Raw genomic sequence first — 16,436 nt, 5'->3', positions numbered from 1 at the left:
AGCATAATACTACTAATCACTCCTTGCATAAATAATGGTTATTATATATCTCTTCTTTTAAGTTTTATTTAAAAATGTATTATTTTATTAAATTTTTTTGTAAAAATAATAATAATAACAAATTTAACAGTAAATAAAGTAATTAGTAATATATTTGTATAATTAAAAAATATTTAGATTTGTACATGGATGACTTGACACCCTACTGGGTCGCGTGCTTCATTGGATAACTCGTCAGCACCTTTGATTTTTTTTTTTTTTAAATTAATTTTATATGTATATGTATAAATAATTTTTAGTAATTATAAAGGGATAATAATAATTGTTGTTGAGTGTATAAAAATAGTTTCATGAATGACAACAAATTGTATTTAATGGAGTAGATAAGATCACATCCAAGAAGAAAAGATATTATATGGGAAAGGGAAATATGTGAAGAGTTTCTTTTTATTATTCAAGGAAGAGAAGTCAAATTTAGTTTCATTCACACGGTTACATCTATGAATATTTCCTTTAATATCTTTTAAATATGAAATTTTATTATAAGACATAAATAAATATGATGTATCAATTTAACAAGTAAATCAATGGCATTATTTTTATAATTAATTTTTATTCTTCTCCACCAAACCCAAGATTATCGAAAAAGGAAAAGAAAAAACATCTTCTCCTTCCAGAAGCTTGGAAATGGAAATTCGAACCACTAGCAAGAATGAGAAATTATGTTTTTCCATTGAATAATTCCTAAACAAATAAACAAACAAACACCTTCCAATATTACTTAAATAAATAAAATTATTGTTTTTATGTCAACTTTTATACATTAAGAAAGAAACAGTCAATTCTTTTGATTAAAATGGCATTTATATTTCTAAGCCTCCTAAAGAAGAAGAAGAAGAAAAAGTATATTATTGGACTAGTGCCCACATTTTCAAAGTTATATATCAACTTAAACTTTTGTACAAATTTATAAAATATTACATAAATTTAAATTAGACACACTTTATATTTTAATTGATTTAATATTCACATCAAGTATTATATATTCGATGTTTAGAAAATTAATATATCAAAAAATACGTAACTTACAGATAAATCTACTCACAAAGTGACCATTTTTGAAGATGTTATTTGTGGTTGCGATAAATTTTTGTTTTCTTCAATTTTATATGTTTTAAGAATAATTAATATAATAAAAGGAATAATTTAATATATGATTTAAGTGTGTTTGAAGCTTTCATTTTGGAATTATTTTTAGTTGAGAAATGAAGCAAAAGCAAACATTATATTGACAGCAATTACACGCGGAGTAGTTGGTGTAATTGGCACCAAGTGAGAAAGAAGAATTCTTGATGAAGTTAAATGTAAACAATCTAAAAAATTGTTAAACTAAGAATATTAAAATTTAAACTTTCACTTGTAATTTAAGAGGAGGAAAATTATGACCGTTACAAAACAAGTTTTTTACATTAAAAAAATTAAATTAATTTTGACCTTTTATATAAATTAATTAATTGTTTTTTTTTTTTTTTTTGGTTAGCATGGATGTTTGAACATATGTTGCAGAATGATACATTTTAGAAAACTTTTAAAAGTTGTAACCTCATCAAATTTATAATTTTAAAAATGCAACGCCAAAACTCATGCTTTACTTTCCTATTATAATTATTATTTAATTCAGAAGATTTGTGTATGACTCAAAAGCAGACAAAGAAATAATGCATTCAGTACAAGCTCAAAATAACATGAACTATTCAAATACGTTACCATCAAATTAGCAAATCAAACAAAAGAAGTAGAGAGGATTCTAAATAAGTTCAATCAAACTTCATTACATGTAGATTCATCATCCAAACCACTTGAACAAAAATCATTGTACGCAAAATAAACAAGCCCTTCAACTTCATTTAATACCAATTTCAATCCCCAATTCAATTTATTTTAGTAATAACTCCGAATTAAGTTTATCCTTGTTTAGTACACACTTCATTTTTGTTTTATGATATATTGTAATTTTTTTTTTTTTTTGCTCAATTCAAGTATGTCACTTTATAATTATTCTTATGAATAAAGTTAAACTGAATATTTAAACATGATCATTTAATATATTTCTGTTGAATTTTAGTCGAAATGACATAAAATCAGATAATTAAGAATATAAAAAACGAACAATAATATTTTTTTTAATTTTTATATCACATTGAATTACATCTAAATATATATATGACATTAATTAAACTTTAAGCATATAACTGTTGCACTAGTGTTAATTTCTAAGTCTACAGAAATTTGTTGGAAAGAGTTTTTGCTCTTTTGATTAATTTTTAATTACAGAGATGCTTATTTACAAATTGAATATTATAATTTTTAATGAAGTTGTAGCTTGGTAACTTTTTAAATTCAATTACATAATTTTTTTCTTGTAACTTACCCATCTTCTTTCCCTTGTTAACTAATAATCACCCAAAAAAAATAATAATATTTCTGTATTTAGAATTAAAAGCTTTGAATTAATTGATATAATATATATTTTTTTAAACAAAATTACAAGTCGATCAGGTAGTCCATAACAGTTTTAATATCTTCTCAATCTAATATTTCATGAACAAAAAATAATAAACCATCTATCTCTAATATTTATAATGTCTATTTCAATACTCTTAAAAACCCTAACATTCCTCTCCCTCCAAACAACCCACAAAATAAAAATCGAAATAAGAAATAATTCTTTTTTCTTTTTATGTAAACTAACCCACGCCCACAACTCGAATTAATTGATAGTACGTTATTAATAATACAAGTTACATTGTTAATAAAACGTGTTTTAATCATTTGCGTAGCTTAAAAGAAAATCTGCGGGAAGTAAGAAAAGAAAATAATTTTATCCTCCCACCTTCAGTAACAAAAGAGAAAAAAAAACGCACAAAAAAAACATGACAATCAAAATTATTATTTGAGATTGTATTTGTGTGTGTGCGTGTTGGAAAGTGAGGAAGAAACATGCCAGAACAAACCAAATGCGCCATAACTACTATTATCTTAGATTGGAAATTGGTAAAATATCCATGGGAGTTTGCGGAGACCATTTTGAGATTGAATGTTGGATACAAGCAAGTTGCTACCACATTCAATGGAGTTTTACCGACCATTTCGGCCTCGTACAGTCCCATAATATAGCAGGATTCAGATTCCATTCTTGTAACAAATATATTCTAATATTATATCACGAGAGAGTGCATAAACAAACACGCCCTTTAAGTAAAACAACCTAATGTCAAGCTGAGGCATCCTCCAGACCATCCTCATTCACAACCTCTTTAACAAGATTTTTGGTTGAAGGCAAACCAGCAACTGCATCATCCTCAATTCCACACTCATTTGTTCCTCTTCTAATCTTGAAGTATCCATCCTGCAGTTCAAAATGACATACAACTTAATCAGACACGATACTTTTCTTCTCCCCACAGTCAGTCATTCAATGTAGAAAAAAACTTTACATACTTCACCCCAGCTTCTATTCCACTGATTGGCGATAAGCTGCAACAGAAAAAGAGTAAACAGCCAAGCAATTAGATCAATGGAATATACGGTGATAAACTGCTTGAAACTATGACCAGTTGATTTACCCAGTAATCCTCTCCGTCATCAGTTGTTCCCCATCCAATAAGTTTAACCGCGTGACCTCCAATCGAAGAACCAGCAATGTGCTTATAGACTCCAGACTTGTAATGAGCAAAATCCTGTCAAATGAAAATTAAGACAAGATTTTAATGATTTATATTTCTTAAGCACCAGAAATCTGGAGTTAAAAATTACTAAAACACAATAGTGTAGCTTGCACCATGATCACAAACTGAAGAAAAGACCAATGAAGTTTAGTATCATTTGCAAGTAATCAAGAACAAGCACAAAGCTATTAGAGCTTCTGTTACACAGAAAACGAATTGGTTCTAACTAATTGTGTCAAATGGGCCAAAGTGGTAGCATGTTCATATTTATAAAAGATACACCATACTAAGAAGCGAGAACTGAGGATATAGAGGTATAGTGCTTTATTATATACCTCATAAACAGTAAAGGACACCTCAACTGGTCCATTTCGATATACTTCTTCCATTATATTCTGTGGGTCGGAGTGAATTTTATATGCATGGACGCTGTAATGTTTAGACTGTTTCCACAGCTGATTCCCCTTAACACACTTCCTCACACACTTTGGAGTAGGCCATGCTGGTTCACAACCAGGATGGTTGCAGCCAGTATCATCAAAATATGGATCACACTGCAATTAGCATGCACAAGCTAGATATTATGATCGGAGTTAAAACAAATGACACAAGCAGCGTTCAAAATGAATAATTATTCAAGAAAATTCAATAATCTCACAAGAAATGAAGTGATAGACGCTAGCAAGTATGACAAAACAGTGAAAGCTGCAATGATGTAAACACAAGTTAATAAAATGAACAAATGGAAGATACCTCTTCGGTGACAACACCACGGTATACAAAGTATCGCCAAGCAGCAATTGGGTATCCCCCATCACAACCAGATCCACATAGGAAGCCACAACATGCTAAGAGATCATTTACAGAAAGAGAGATATTCTGCATGTAGAGAATATACACAAAGGTTAAATGAAGAATAAATAACCAGTAATTTGCTGTATTCTATACGAAAATTAATTACCATGCCAAAATGAATGCAAAAGCGATCAGATAGCGCTTCAACAGCACCAAAAGCCCAACAAGAACCACAATGACCCTGATCTTTGATATGCAAAGCCATCCATAAGTTGACATGTAAAATGAAATAAAGTCAGAACCTTCCACATTTCTCTTTTCTTCTTTAATGTAAGGAATCAGAAACCAATTTCAGAAAAGACATGAATTTAACTAACCAAGAATCCTTCCAATGGTGCTACACTGTGACCAAGCTGTCCTTGCATCAAAATTTTTTGGCAACCTCAAGGATTTATCATGTTTTACAACAGGGATACCCAACAATTCCTTCTTAGGCGTTGGTTTGACTCCAAGAAGGCGCTTAAATTCACCAACCTGTACATCAAGTAAATATTTTGGATATAGGAAATAGACAACACATTTGCACGTACAAGAAATGTTCGATACGTTAAAGTATAAATAATTGAACAAATCACTTCGTATCAGTTTAAACTTTTAGAATTCTAAAATTATATGAGAGTGAGAGACAACGTAAGATAACCGATGACTCACCGTGAAATTGGCAAATCGAGGATTCATGGCGGCTTGCCATCCAGCATTGGGATTTTCATTTACTTCTTTGACAATTGAATCCTGCATAAAGCAAGCAATTACCAAAAAAATTGTTAGATCCCCATTCAACTCAAAAAATAAATAAAGAAATAAGAAAAACAAAAAGTTCCCATTCAGAAAAATACTTGAAGAATCCGAGAGGTGAGTTTGAGCTCGGGAATTTGTTCCACTGCCATAACCTGCGGATACATAGCAACCACTATATCATAACAGCCGACACAATGTTTTTTACACAACAACAGCATATAAGCTATGGAAAGGAATTGGGTGAAGCAATCTTACCAGCAGTAGATCTAGAACATACGTCTTTAGCATACATACAAGTATATATATACTTCAATCCACCTTAATCAGAAATGTGAAAAAAAAAAAGAAAAAAAAAATTCTAGAGCTGGATAATTAACATAAGTGAAATGTTTCACATGACAAGTTCACAATCATCAGAAGCGTCCTAAAAACTAGGGCCCAATAACACCAACGAAGTTTCCCATAATAATCAGCAGTTTAAGAATAGATTCCGATCGAGGTAAGCTAAATCCAAAACCATTTTTATACATCCAAATAAACCAGAACATGAAACAAGAAGCAACAGGAAAAAAAAGCCCCAAAAAGACAAAAGAATCACCTGAATATTAAAGGTGGAGATGGCCCCAAAAAGTAACAAAAAGCAGGTCATGAGGAGCTGGATGGCAGAAATAGGAGCAGCCATGATCCTCCTCCTTCCTCTTCTCCTCCCTGAGAGTGAAGAAAGGAGCTGTTTGGATTGGAAATGAAAAGGGTTTCTTGCTGGTCTCCTCCCTTTGTTGGTTGGAGAGGATAAGGTCAGTGGCTGCGACGCGAAGAGATCATTAATTGGCCATTTTTTATATAGGGAAAACTGAAAAAAAAAAAAAAAAAAAAAAAACCAGAAAACCAATAATGATTAAAGACGTGTAAAGAGCCGATGAATCTTCCCTGCTCTAGGGTGGTTTGTCATTGAAGTTCCCTCTTAGGTCAAAATGGATGGCAGATTCTACTCCTCTGATTAATCACGATAAGTAGCTGAAAGATATTTTATACCCTTGTTTATAAACACTAAAACTCCTCCAGAGGTTGTTATCATAAATTTCACGATTTATAAACTTTTTAACAGTATATAAATTAATATTGTTTTTTATGAATAAATCATTAAATTAATTAACTGATATAAATCTAATTATAAGTAAATTTAGTTCATTTATATGTGCATAAAACTAATAAATTTATTCTTTTTAACGTGTAGAACAGCAAGAATATATTCTTTATCTGGAATTTATTTATTTATTTATTTATTCATTCATTATAAAATTATTATTGCCTACTCTTTATTTATAGTTAAGTATAAAACCTGATTTAATTAATAAATTGATAAGTATATATTATTTAATAAGATAAAATTATTTTTTTAAAAAAATAATTAGTAAGAAGATGAACAACAAATTCTTGAATGGGTAATTGAGATTTTGTTTTTTTAAAAAAATTAAAACCTAAATGATTACAAGTCCTTGAAATATTTGCTAATTGCATAAAAAATTTTAAAAGTGTTGTTAAAAATTTCATGAGCTTTTATTGATCAAGTTATAAGATGAGTCAACCATGCTCCAAAGCTTAACACATTACAAATAAATATATAACAAAAAAAAAAGAAACATATAAAACAAGATTGACTATATGAGCTTATAATCCAACAAAAATCAAGTAAATACTTAGCTGATTGATGAATAATTTTTTTAAAAAAAAGTTGAAATCAGAATAAAAAAATTTCTAAGCGTTATACAGTTCAAATCTAACAATTTTTTTTTAGTTTACTTAACCAAATAAATTGGATTAATATTTATTTAATATCAAAAAAATTGAAAAACACTTTTGTAATCTACATAAATTATTCACCACCCATCAACCCTATTTAGAAAATATTTTCTAAAATTTGAGTTTTTAGATGGGCTTGTGTGAAATTTGGTTTATCATATTTTATTCTTCTTTTATATTTACATTAAAAAAATGTAATCAATAAAGATCTTTGAATTTATCATATTCTAATTTAAATTAACATAAAATAATATTAAATAAAAATAAAATTACTAAATATTTTGTATTACTTTTATAAATTATAAAATTAAACAAATCAACCAACAAAAAATCAATATTTAAATGAAACTAAAATTTAAAACTAATAAAGTTTAGTTCAAACTTAGAGTCCAAATTACCTACAAACACTAACGTGAAAGGCTATAACAAAACTTAATTTAATATATTTCTTTAAAAAAATTAATTTAAGATGGTTGTGATCGTTTTTTCCCCTTAATGATTTGTGTAATAGTTTGAAAATACTTCCGTATTAATTTTTTATATTCAATATGTTTAATTTAACATTTATATGTATTTAGAAATATATAATAAGATTAAAAATATAATTTAGAGTCAAATGAAAAAATGATAAACAAGAATGAAAGAGTTAGAATAAGCATAAAGAGATATGAAAAAATGTAAGAACCTTCTAAATGAAATAGTATAATAAAAAGTAGTAACTATTAGATAAAATGACATAGTGGAAAGTAATAATTTTTAGATAAAATGACATATAAAAGTAATAATTTTTAGATGAAATGACATTACAGAAAGTGACAACTTAAAAGTAGTAACTTTTAGATGAAGTGACATTACAGAAAGTGACAACTTAAAAGTAGTAACTTTTAGATGAAATGACATTACAGAAAGTGACAACTTTTAAACCAAGTGAAATATAAAAAGTAGTAACCTTTTAAACGAAGTGACATATGAAAAAACGACATATGAAAAGTGGTAACCTTTTAAGTGAAATGACATAATGAAAATTAACAACTTTTAGATGAAATAGTATGACGGAATGGTGGCAACCTTTTTCTTGTGGTTATCCACTCCAATTAATAGAGGATAGGAGAAGGAAGAAAGAAACATTCTAGATAAGAAAAAAATAATGAAAAACATAGAGGTGAAGAAAGAAGGTGGAGTACAAACTGTGTGATTTTTTAGAGTATTCTGAAGTTTTAGATAAAAATCTTGTAAAAACTCTACTAAATTTGTGAGAGCAGAGAAAGAAGAAGAGAAGATAAATAAGGCTCACGATCAAAAGAAAGTTATAAATCATTATAAATGTAAGTTTTTTCTTAAGTTTTGAAATTCAGTTTTTTTTTTTGTTTTTGATATTAGTTTTTTAATATTGTGTTGGATATTTTTTAGTCAAGAAAGTGATCAAAAATCATTCTGAAACTCTGTCAGATTTTTTAGAGAAAAATATTATAAATAAAGTCGGAATTCTATTGGAGTTAAAATTACGATTGCTAAGGATCTAAGATAAGTGGATATTATGGATTCATTAACCTACATAATTTTAGAATATTTTACGTATTTTCGGTATGAAAATGTAAAAGTATTTGAATTTTATTTCATATTTGTTAACTAAGTATTTGTTAAAATTTTACTTCGATATAAGTACTATTTCACTTTTTGTTTTCGAAATGTAATTTTGATATGTGTGCATCACTCATTATGGAAAGAAGTTATTCCGAAAATATCTGAATTATGTTAAACTTCAATCTGACCATACATAACCGTTCTGTATTCGCGTATATTGACAAAGTGATAAGTGTGCACTCATACATAATCGTTCCGTGTTCAGGTGTATTGACGAAATGATAAGTGTGCACCCATACATAACCGTTCCATGTTTGAATATATGAGAAAACAGTCTAATTTACATGCCGTAACCGTTCTGTATTCGGGGGGATAACAGTATTTCAAGGAACTCTTATATATCGTTCTGTATTTAGGTACATGAAAAATCAGTGATAAGTATTTGTGTCTATGCATAATGTATGATAACTTATTGATCTTCCATAATAGTGATGAAATATACAACATGGATCTATTTTCTAATTTGTGTATTCATTTTCTGATTCATATTTGTTTTGAAGAGATTGTAACACCCTAAATTTGAGACACAACTATTTAATTTTGAATGAATAAAACACTTTCGATTCATTTAATTTCATGAATTTTCACTAATTTATCTCTTTTTAATTTCTATTTTGTCGTGGAATGAGTGAATAAAAATTAAATTATCGCTGAATGGCAAAAAATAATTAAAGGGTTAATTTTGGACTTTTTCGAAAATAAATTCAGAAATCTGGACACAACTATAAATAAGGGGGACCTGTTTTAAAAAAAATTTAGGAAGCAAGGATCAATTCATGAAAAGAGAAAAAAAGGGCCACGTGAACGCTCAGTCAGTAGCACTATAAATCACCAGACACTGTGTGGCAGCCATGCTAACACGAGCTCTATGCGGGAAGCCACACTGACAACCCACATGTTAGGCCGATCGAACAGCTTGAGACCATTCTCGCGCGAGTGAACGATCGAGACCGGCTTCCTAAATAAGCTCGATTGGATGACCCACGTGTCTTCAGGTCTCCCAGATCGAACAACTGGATGAATTTTTTAAATAAGCGCGATCGGACGGTCCACGTGCCTCCACGCCTCTCGGGATGGATGGTCCAGATTGGTTGAAGAGAGGTATTTAAACTTCTCTTCAGTCAGCCCCAAAACCCTAGACGACGTAGGGCGACTAGAGAAGAAGAAGAAGGGTGGTCGAAAGAGAGCTCAGTTGCTGGAGAAACGTCGGCCCCATCATACCAGAACCCCAAAATGCATCAGTAAGCCCAAATTTTCTTCCTGTTCTTCCCGTTTTCCAATCCTTAACTGCCTAAACCATTTTCGATGTAGAGTAACTAAGAAAAGTCGCAAACTACGGAGAGGGACGATGAAGCTTGGCTGAGCCGCTGCACCGAAGAACCAAAACCATCGGTAAGGCCAAAATATTTCCCTCCCTTCTCTGAAAAACGCCTCCTAACCACGATTTAAACAAATTTCTACTAGGAACTAGCCAAAATTGGTTTGGCTAGGAGGGAGAAGTGCTGGAGAAGGAGGACCAAATGACAGAGCTTAGCAGTGCCGCTGCGTCGGAACCCCCAGTGAGTTTTTTTTGCATTTTTCGCCATTCTTTGCATATTGTCATGCCGTTTTGATGTACATTTTCAAATTTTACCAGAAAAATCTAAGAAATTCAAGAATCAGGAACCGTCGTAAGCCGTAGTGAAAAAGACAGTTCCTGAACACCGATCCAGAGTAAGAATCCCTCATATTTTTCTCCTGTTATGATTAAATTAAAGCTTAATCAACAGTAAACGGAAAGTTTTAAATAGTTTGGCAATTCCTTGATTGATTAAATGCAGGTTGTTGATGGAGCTAATAATCGATTTGTTCATATTCGTCTTTATCTTATTTACGTTGTCTATACGTTATTTTTATCTATATTTTTATTTGATTTTAATTGTTTTTATATATATATATTTCATTTTAATTTGTTTTACTTTGTTTTTTACTAGTTTATTTCATTTTAGTTGGCCTAACTCGTTTCATTTTTCTTTCATTATGACTATTACATTAATCACACACCTTGAATTGTGGAAGGGTACTTTATTGTGCTTCATTTTCACTTTCTACTTTATTAAAATTCCACCTTGAGTTATCATTTCATTTTATTATTCATGTTATTGTGACATGTGGTGCTTTTATTCTATTATGATATTTTAATTCACTTTTATTTAATAGTTTTATTCCTTAATAAATTTTAAAGCATGAATTTCACTTTTTTGTATTTTTGAAGTATGGGTCTTATGTGTTACAGGGGGGCTAAATAATAATAGAAAATATGCATGTGTAAATCAATGTCATTATATAAGAGGGCTTATTGGGTATCATGGAAAAGAATGTACGAACTTGGTACATAGAGTGAACCCTACCGTGGACGTTGCCCTTAGCCGTACGAGACTGGAAAGTCCTATGTCAAACGGGGTTAGGAGTTTATAAATTTCGCTCATACCGGACGGGGTATTAAGACGATTTTTTGTTGTGCTACCCATTATCGAACGGAGTATAGGGGCGACTGATCTATTTACCAAGAAAGTGTATGTATCTATTTACCAAGCATAGTGGGGATCTCTATGGACCCTTAGTGATACCGATAGGGAAAAGTAAAATGGTAGAGTAGAATGAGTATGGTAAAAAATATGACTTTGGTCAAATAGTGAAGAACCAAACAATTGAAATGTATGCTATTTGTAATTAAATTGTTATTATGATTTTATCTTAATGTATGACGCTTGAGAAGCTACTAGTTAAGGAGAAAATACTAGTATTTTCAGTGAAACGAGTAATGAATGCACTAGCATTCGAGTTTTATTACAAGGATACTCTATTGATTGTCTTATGTTTTTTTACAATTCTTTGATTTTTCGTGTAAGTGATAAGACATTGATATTCTGACTGAATTAGTGTAGCTCACTCCTTTCTTATTAACCATTTCAGATTAGGACGACCAAGACCCCGATCCTGAACAGTAAGAGATCAGCTAAACAATTACCTATTTTCTCTTTGTCAATTTCGAATAGAGGTTAATAATATTTATTTGTTAATGGTTTTCTCGTTTCAAGTTCTAAAGCATTTTCATAGCTCTATTTGGGCGTTTTAAATAAACGTGTAAGGAATGTAATATTCAAACCGTTAATTCTTCTGCTAAATAAAAGAATATGATATTATTATTATTATTATTCTGATTGGGGCCACAACACTTGAAATCTCTGCTAGGGGTTTTGGGCTTTTACAGAGATTATATGATATATGTTTTGTTGTGTGTAAATAAATTATATATTGTATGTACTATATTGTGATTTCATAATATTACTTATTGAGATATTTTATCTCACATCTCTATCACCCTCTAAATACTGAAGTTACTGCTGCTGAGTGAGTGGTGATATAGATGAAAGTTTTGAAGTTAGGCTTTGATATTAAGATTATTGTTTCGTACTCCTATTTAGTAATGTAAGTAAGAAAATTCAGAGTCTCATTCATATATTTATGTTTTACATTTAAGTGATGTAATGTTTCTGTAATTCTGTTATGATTAATAAAATTAAGTTATTTTATTTAACTTGAGTTTATGTGATTTAAATAAATATGCTCCGATGATTACTTTATAAGACATGGTATGATCTGTGACAATTTAATTTTTAACTCTATATAAAATTATGAACACCTACACCAACAAATCTAAAATTTGATACACCAAAATATATTTGCATCAGTATTTAATGTCTAAAAAATTTAAATATTAATGAGTATGGACTTAATTACCTTGCTAAGAACTATTTCTCTTTTCTAATTATATAGATCTATAAATAATCTTTTGAAAAATTTCAAGTGGAATTAAAATTAATGGATATAATATCTATCTTTTAAAATTATTTCTGCACGTGAAGAGAGCTCACGAGTTACAACTTGGAATGATTCGATATAAATTGTGTAATTATGATTCGTTGTTTTAGAGTAAAAAAAACAAATACATATAGATATAGTTATCTTCTCAATATATTTATACTTATGTATATATATTTGTAGTAGTATACAACTCGGAAGTTACCCTTTGATTAGTTTAAATGGGTTGCAAACTACAAAGATTGGTGGTTTCTTTTCTCCCTGTCTGAACCCGACTGAATGGTGATGTTATAAGTGGGTTCATTGGTCTGTATCTATCCCCATAACTAGGGATGGGCAGGGCGGTACAATCCAGTGGGCTCGTCGTTTTCCTGATACTTTTTTTTTTTTTTTTTTTTTTTTTTTTTGTGCATGTTGCTAGTTTTGTTTTTTAATATTTATATTTTCAAAAGGATATAAAATTATTTTACATAGTTTTTTAAATATAATTTTAGCTCCATCGGTACTAACCAGCAAAATATGGTAAAATTTGTTATTTTGTGAATAAATTATAAATTAGTAATGATTAATTTATAATATTTGATTTAGTTTGACTAAAAATTTATTAAGTTAACCTAATACAATAACTAACAAAATATAGTAATTTAGTTGAGTTAAATTTTGATTAATCTATTATGTTTTTGAGTAAAAAAAAAAAAAACTATTCTGTAACAACTAAATTTCTTTAATTGAGTGAGATACAATGAATTAAATATCTGATTTAACATTTTTCATTGTTAAAAAAAAAAAAACTTTATTGGCACTAAAATTCTCTGCCTAATAGTTTTATTTTATATGCCTAACATTTATGTAATTAGAAAAATTATAACTATGAAAAGACGTTATTAATATGATATAGTATCTTTTAATTTTTATTTATCCAAATTAAATTTAATAAAAATAAATAGTTTATGTTTGTGAAAAAATCAAAGCAATTTACATTAAATTAAAAAATATCAATCTCACCAGAAAATGGAAATCATCAAACGTAATAAATTTGCATCGACCCGAAGAGATACAGGTGTTTGAGGCTATTGTAAGAACATTATAAATTAAGGTGTCTGTCAAGAAGTTAAAAGCTACTATTGAAAATCTGAATTCTTTAAAATCACTGAGGCCTTTAAACAGTGGTAATTCCAATATAAGGTAAATGGTATTTGTACTAAAGTTATTGTGCATATTAAATCTTTCATGAATTACTTAAAGCCCTGGCCTGCTATAAGTATATCTTGCAATATTTATTATAGTTCCCTATTTCTTCTTCCTTTCAATCCAGCTAGGTTAATAAATTTTTGTGATTATAAAAGAAAGTATCCATATATATATATATATATATATTTATCAGTCCAGAAATTTAGCTGGTAATACACAAATTATTACACCCCAACATTTATGTATATTCATGAAGAGTAGGAGGGTTTCCAGAGAAATCAGTCTGTGTTATGTACGACGTGGTTTAAAGTGTTGAGCGCCTTGTCATATGATATAAATCCCATGAACCAGAATTCATAATTATCATTTGTGACAATGCGGATGTACCTCTCACAAGGGTTCAATCTGTTTGCACTAGGATTCACTGTCCGCAGCTGATCAACCTGCACCACCACCTGCATATACATATATACGTACATACATTAATATCAGATATACAAGTTCTTAGAAAATCAAAATCCCATCCTTGCAGAACATTCATCTTAACAACTAAAAGTGATAAAGAGATAACAAGCCAAGTGACACTAACCCAACAAATATGTATATGTTACCTTGTAGTGCATCCAGTCATGGGATCCGGTGGGAGAATATCGAGAGAGTGGATAATCACTACAAAAGCACACTCGTTTAGTTGAAACGTAAAGAGTCCCAATTACAGGTCCTGAGGATGTCGATAGATAGCAAACGAATGAATTTAACAGCTTCTCTCCAGCTAAAAGGTTGAATTCCTGTTGGAATACCTTAACAGGCCCTCCTTCTGTAAGCAATTTTGTTCCCTGAGCAAGCCTTGCCATTGCTGCATCACTCAGACTAGGACTCACCCTGACTATAAATTAAATCAATAACAGTTGATACGTTACAACCTAAACTCATGAGGTATTTTTCAGACAATCTCGAGAAGTCCCCTCAGTTGTGCAATCAATCAGTGAAGATCAAACAAAAAGTTATTCTGGCAGCTGAAGGATATTATAAGAAATTTAGCACAAGAACAGAGACAACAGAACAATGAGCAATTCCAGCAAACAAGAAATACCTCTAACTATTATCAATTTGAAGTCCCAATGTTTGAATGTTTCTAACATTCTTATCAGAATCTATAAAATAATTAATTATAGTAAATTATCCCAAAAGTTTAAACTGATGAAAATTACACAATTTATTATTATTTATATGTTAATACATCTACTCGCGTGTAACCCCAACTCTACCTTGTACTGAAATTAATTAACAGAATCAAAATCGAAACCAACATTCACATATTAAAACTCCTAAAGTCCCATACCATGAACTTAAAATGATATGAGAGCACGGACTCATTTTCACTTCCACGCTGTCCAGTAGTCTTCAAAATCTCTTTGATTCTCTGGAGTTATGGATTCATTTTCGCCATTATCAAGGTCAATGAAATCTCTTTCTACTGGTTTTAAATGGGAAACAAAACTTGCATAAAGAAGATCCAAATAGGAAAACACAAAGAAGAGAAAAACTCCATTCTGAATATTTCAAAAGCAGGAAAAATGGTTCAAGGTTAGAAAAACCCTGTGCTTAGAAGGTTCAACTTCCATCGTCTTACGAAGAAAAGTACTAGTGAAATGGTAATCTTCCAGACAGCACCCATTATCAACTCAAAGCAAAAGAAAAAGGAAATTAAAGAAGAATTTTTTTTTTTTTTTATAAAAAGAATGGACTTACGATGATGCCAAAAGCTGTCAGCAAGCGTCTCCGCTTTTCGCGTGGCATCTTCCATTCTCTTTCCGCATCGATTCAACGCATCGCATAACACACCCATCGGCCCTGTAAAACCTCCCATCCCAAGCTTAATTTCATAACACAATAACATACTTAATCACATATCAATTAGACCGCGGGGAGAGTAGGGAGGTTTATTAGGTTTCCATTAATAATCGTAAAAAGAAAATTTTATGAAAAACTCAAACTCACCCCTGCCGGATGCTGACGTTGGTGAGATCCGTATATAAGGATTACTGTCGTTGTTCATTGACGATGAAATTGAGAGTTGGGAGAAATCTGCGTAGGAAGCTCGGTTTCGTGAGTTGTGGATTTTGCGAAAGAGGATAGTTGTCGATTAATTAAGAAGGTAATTGCGTGATCCACCAAATTGGCGCCATCACCATCACTCCCGCCACTTTTCCTTGTGTCTCCGATTCTGATTCTGATTCTGGTATACTTTTTATGAGTTCTAGTTGTTGGATGAAAATCGGTCACGATCCGGTAATCCGGCAGGGACGACGAAGAACTGAGTTAAGCGATTGAATGGAATCGCATGTGCATGTGCATGTGCTCCCTGCTCATGGGTCTCCAAAAGATGGAGGTTCTCTGCTTTTTGGTCTGTTTGTTAATAGTCTTCTTCTTCATTTGCTGCCTTTTACAAAACTTATCGGCGCCTTAAACAAAATTATCAGACGAATTTGATTCTGAAGATGCTGGAATTATTTAACATTTTAACAAAAACAGGAAGTGTAATGAAAAATGGACAATCAAATTTCACTTCAGTTTAATTATAATTTTTTAAAAATTAAAAATACGGTTGAATGC

At 30.4% G+C, this 16,436-nt stretch overlaps 2 protein-coding genes across 2 annotated transcripts; both read right to left on the bottom strand.

The window, feature by feature from the left end:
* Nucleotides 1-3,238: 3,238 nt before the first annotated feature.
* LOC110814176 (cathepsin B-like protease 2) lies at nt 3,239-6,145 on the bottom strand. Its single transcript, XM_022041556.2, has 10 exons — nt 5,920-6,145; nt 5,420-5,473; nt 5,235-5,315; nt 4,901-5,057; nt 4,690-4,769; nt 4,482-4,607; nt 4,064-4,282; nt 3,627-3,740; nt 3,502-3,537; nt 3,239-3,409 (listed from the first exon to the last, which is right to left on the bottom strand). Exons 1-10 carry the CDS (start codon nt 6,001-6,003, stop codon nt 3,275-3,277), a joined length of 1,086 nt encoding a protein of 361 aa, XP_021897248.1. The 5' UTR covers nt 6,004-6,145; the 3' UTR covers nt 3,239-3,274.
* A 7,834-nt stretch (nt 6,146-13,979) lies between these two features.
* Nucleotides 13,980-16,399, bottom strand: LOC110814129 (GRAM domain family protein). The gene is made up of 4 exons (XM_022041494.2): nt 15,822-16,399; nt 15,573-15,674; nt 14,432-14,706; nt 13,980-14,275 (listed from the first exon to the last, which is right to left on the bottom strand). Exons 1-4 carry the CDS (start codon nt 15,877-15,879, stop codon nt 14,099-14,101), a joined length of 612 nt encoding a protein of 203 aa, XP_021897186.1. The 5' UTR covers nt 15,880-16,399; the 3' UTR covers nt 13,980-14,098.
* Between the last annotated feature and the right edge of the window lie 37 nt (nt 16,400-16,436).

The sequence above is a fragment of the Carica papaya genome, chromosome 5 (assembly GCF_054855325.1).
Source record: "Carica papaya isolate Zhongbai chromosome 5, ASM5485532v1, whole genome shotgun sequence".
Lineage (NCBI taxonomy): Eukaryota > Viridiplantae > Streptophyta > Magnoliopsida > Brassicales > Caricaceae > Carica > Carica papaya.
The sequence above is the reverse complement of the archived record's forward strand: the minus strand, read 5'-3'. Positions and strand labels throughout refer to the sequence as shown.

Coding starts and splice junctions, on each gene's coding strand:
- LOC110814129 (XM_022041494.2), bottom strand. CDS start 15,879: ATGAACAACGACAGTAATCCTTATATACGGATCTCACCAACGTCAGCA. Junction 14,707..15,572: donor TGACAGCTTTTGGCATCATC/GTAAGTCCATTC, acceptor TTTAATTTATAG/TCAGGGTGAGTCCTAGTCTG. Junction 14,276..14,431: donor ATGACTGGATGCACTACAAG/GTAACATATACA, acceptor ATGTATATGCAG/GTGGTGGTGCAGGTTGATCA.
- LOC110814176 (XM_022041556.2), bottom strand. CDS start 6,003: ATGGCTGCTCCTATTTCTGCCATCCAGCTCCTCATGACCTGCTTTTTG. Junction 5,058..5,234: donor CTCGATTTGCCAATTTCACG/GTGAGTCATCGG, acceptor CTTGATGTACAG/GTTGGTGAATTTAAGCGCCT. Junction 3,538..3,626: donor ATGACGGAGAGGATTACTGG/GTAAATCAACTG, acceptor TTTCTGTTGCAG/CTTATCGCCAATCAGTGGAA.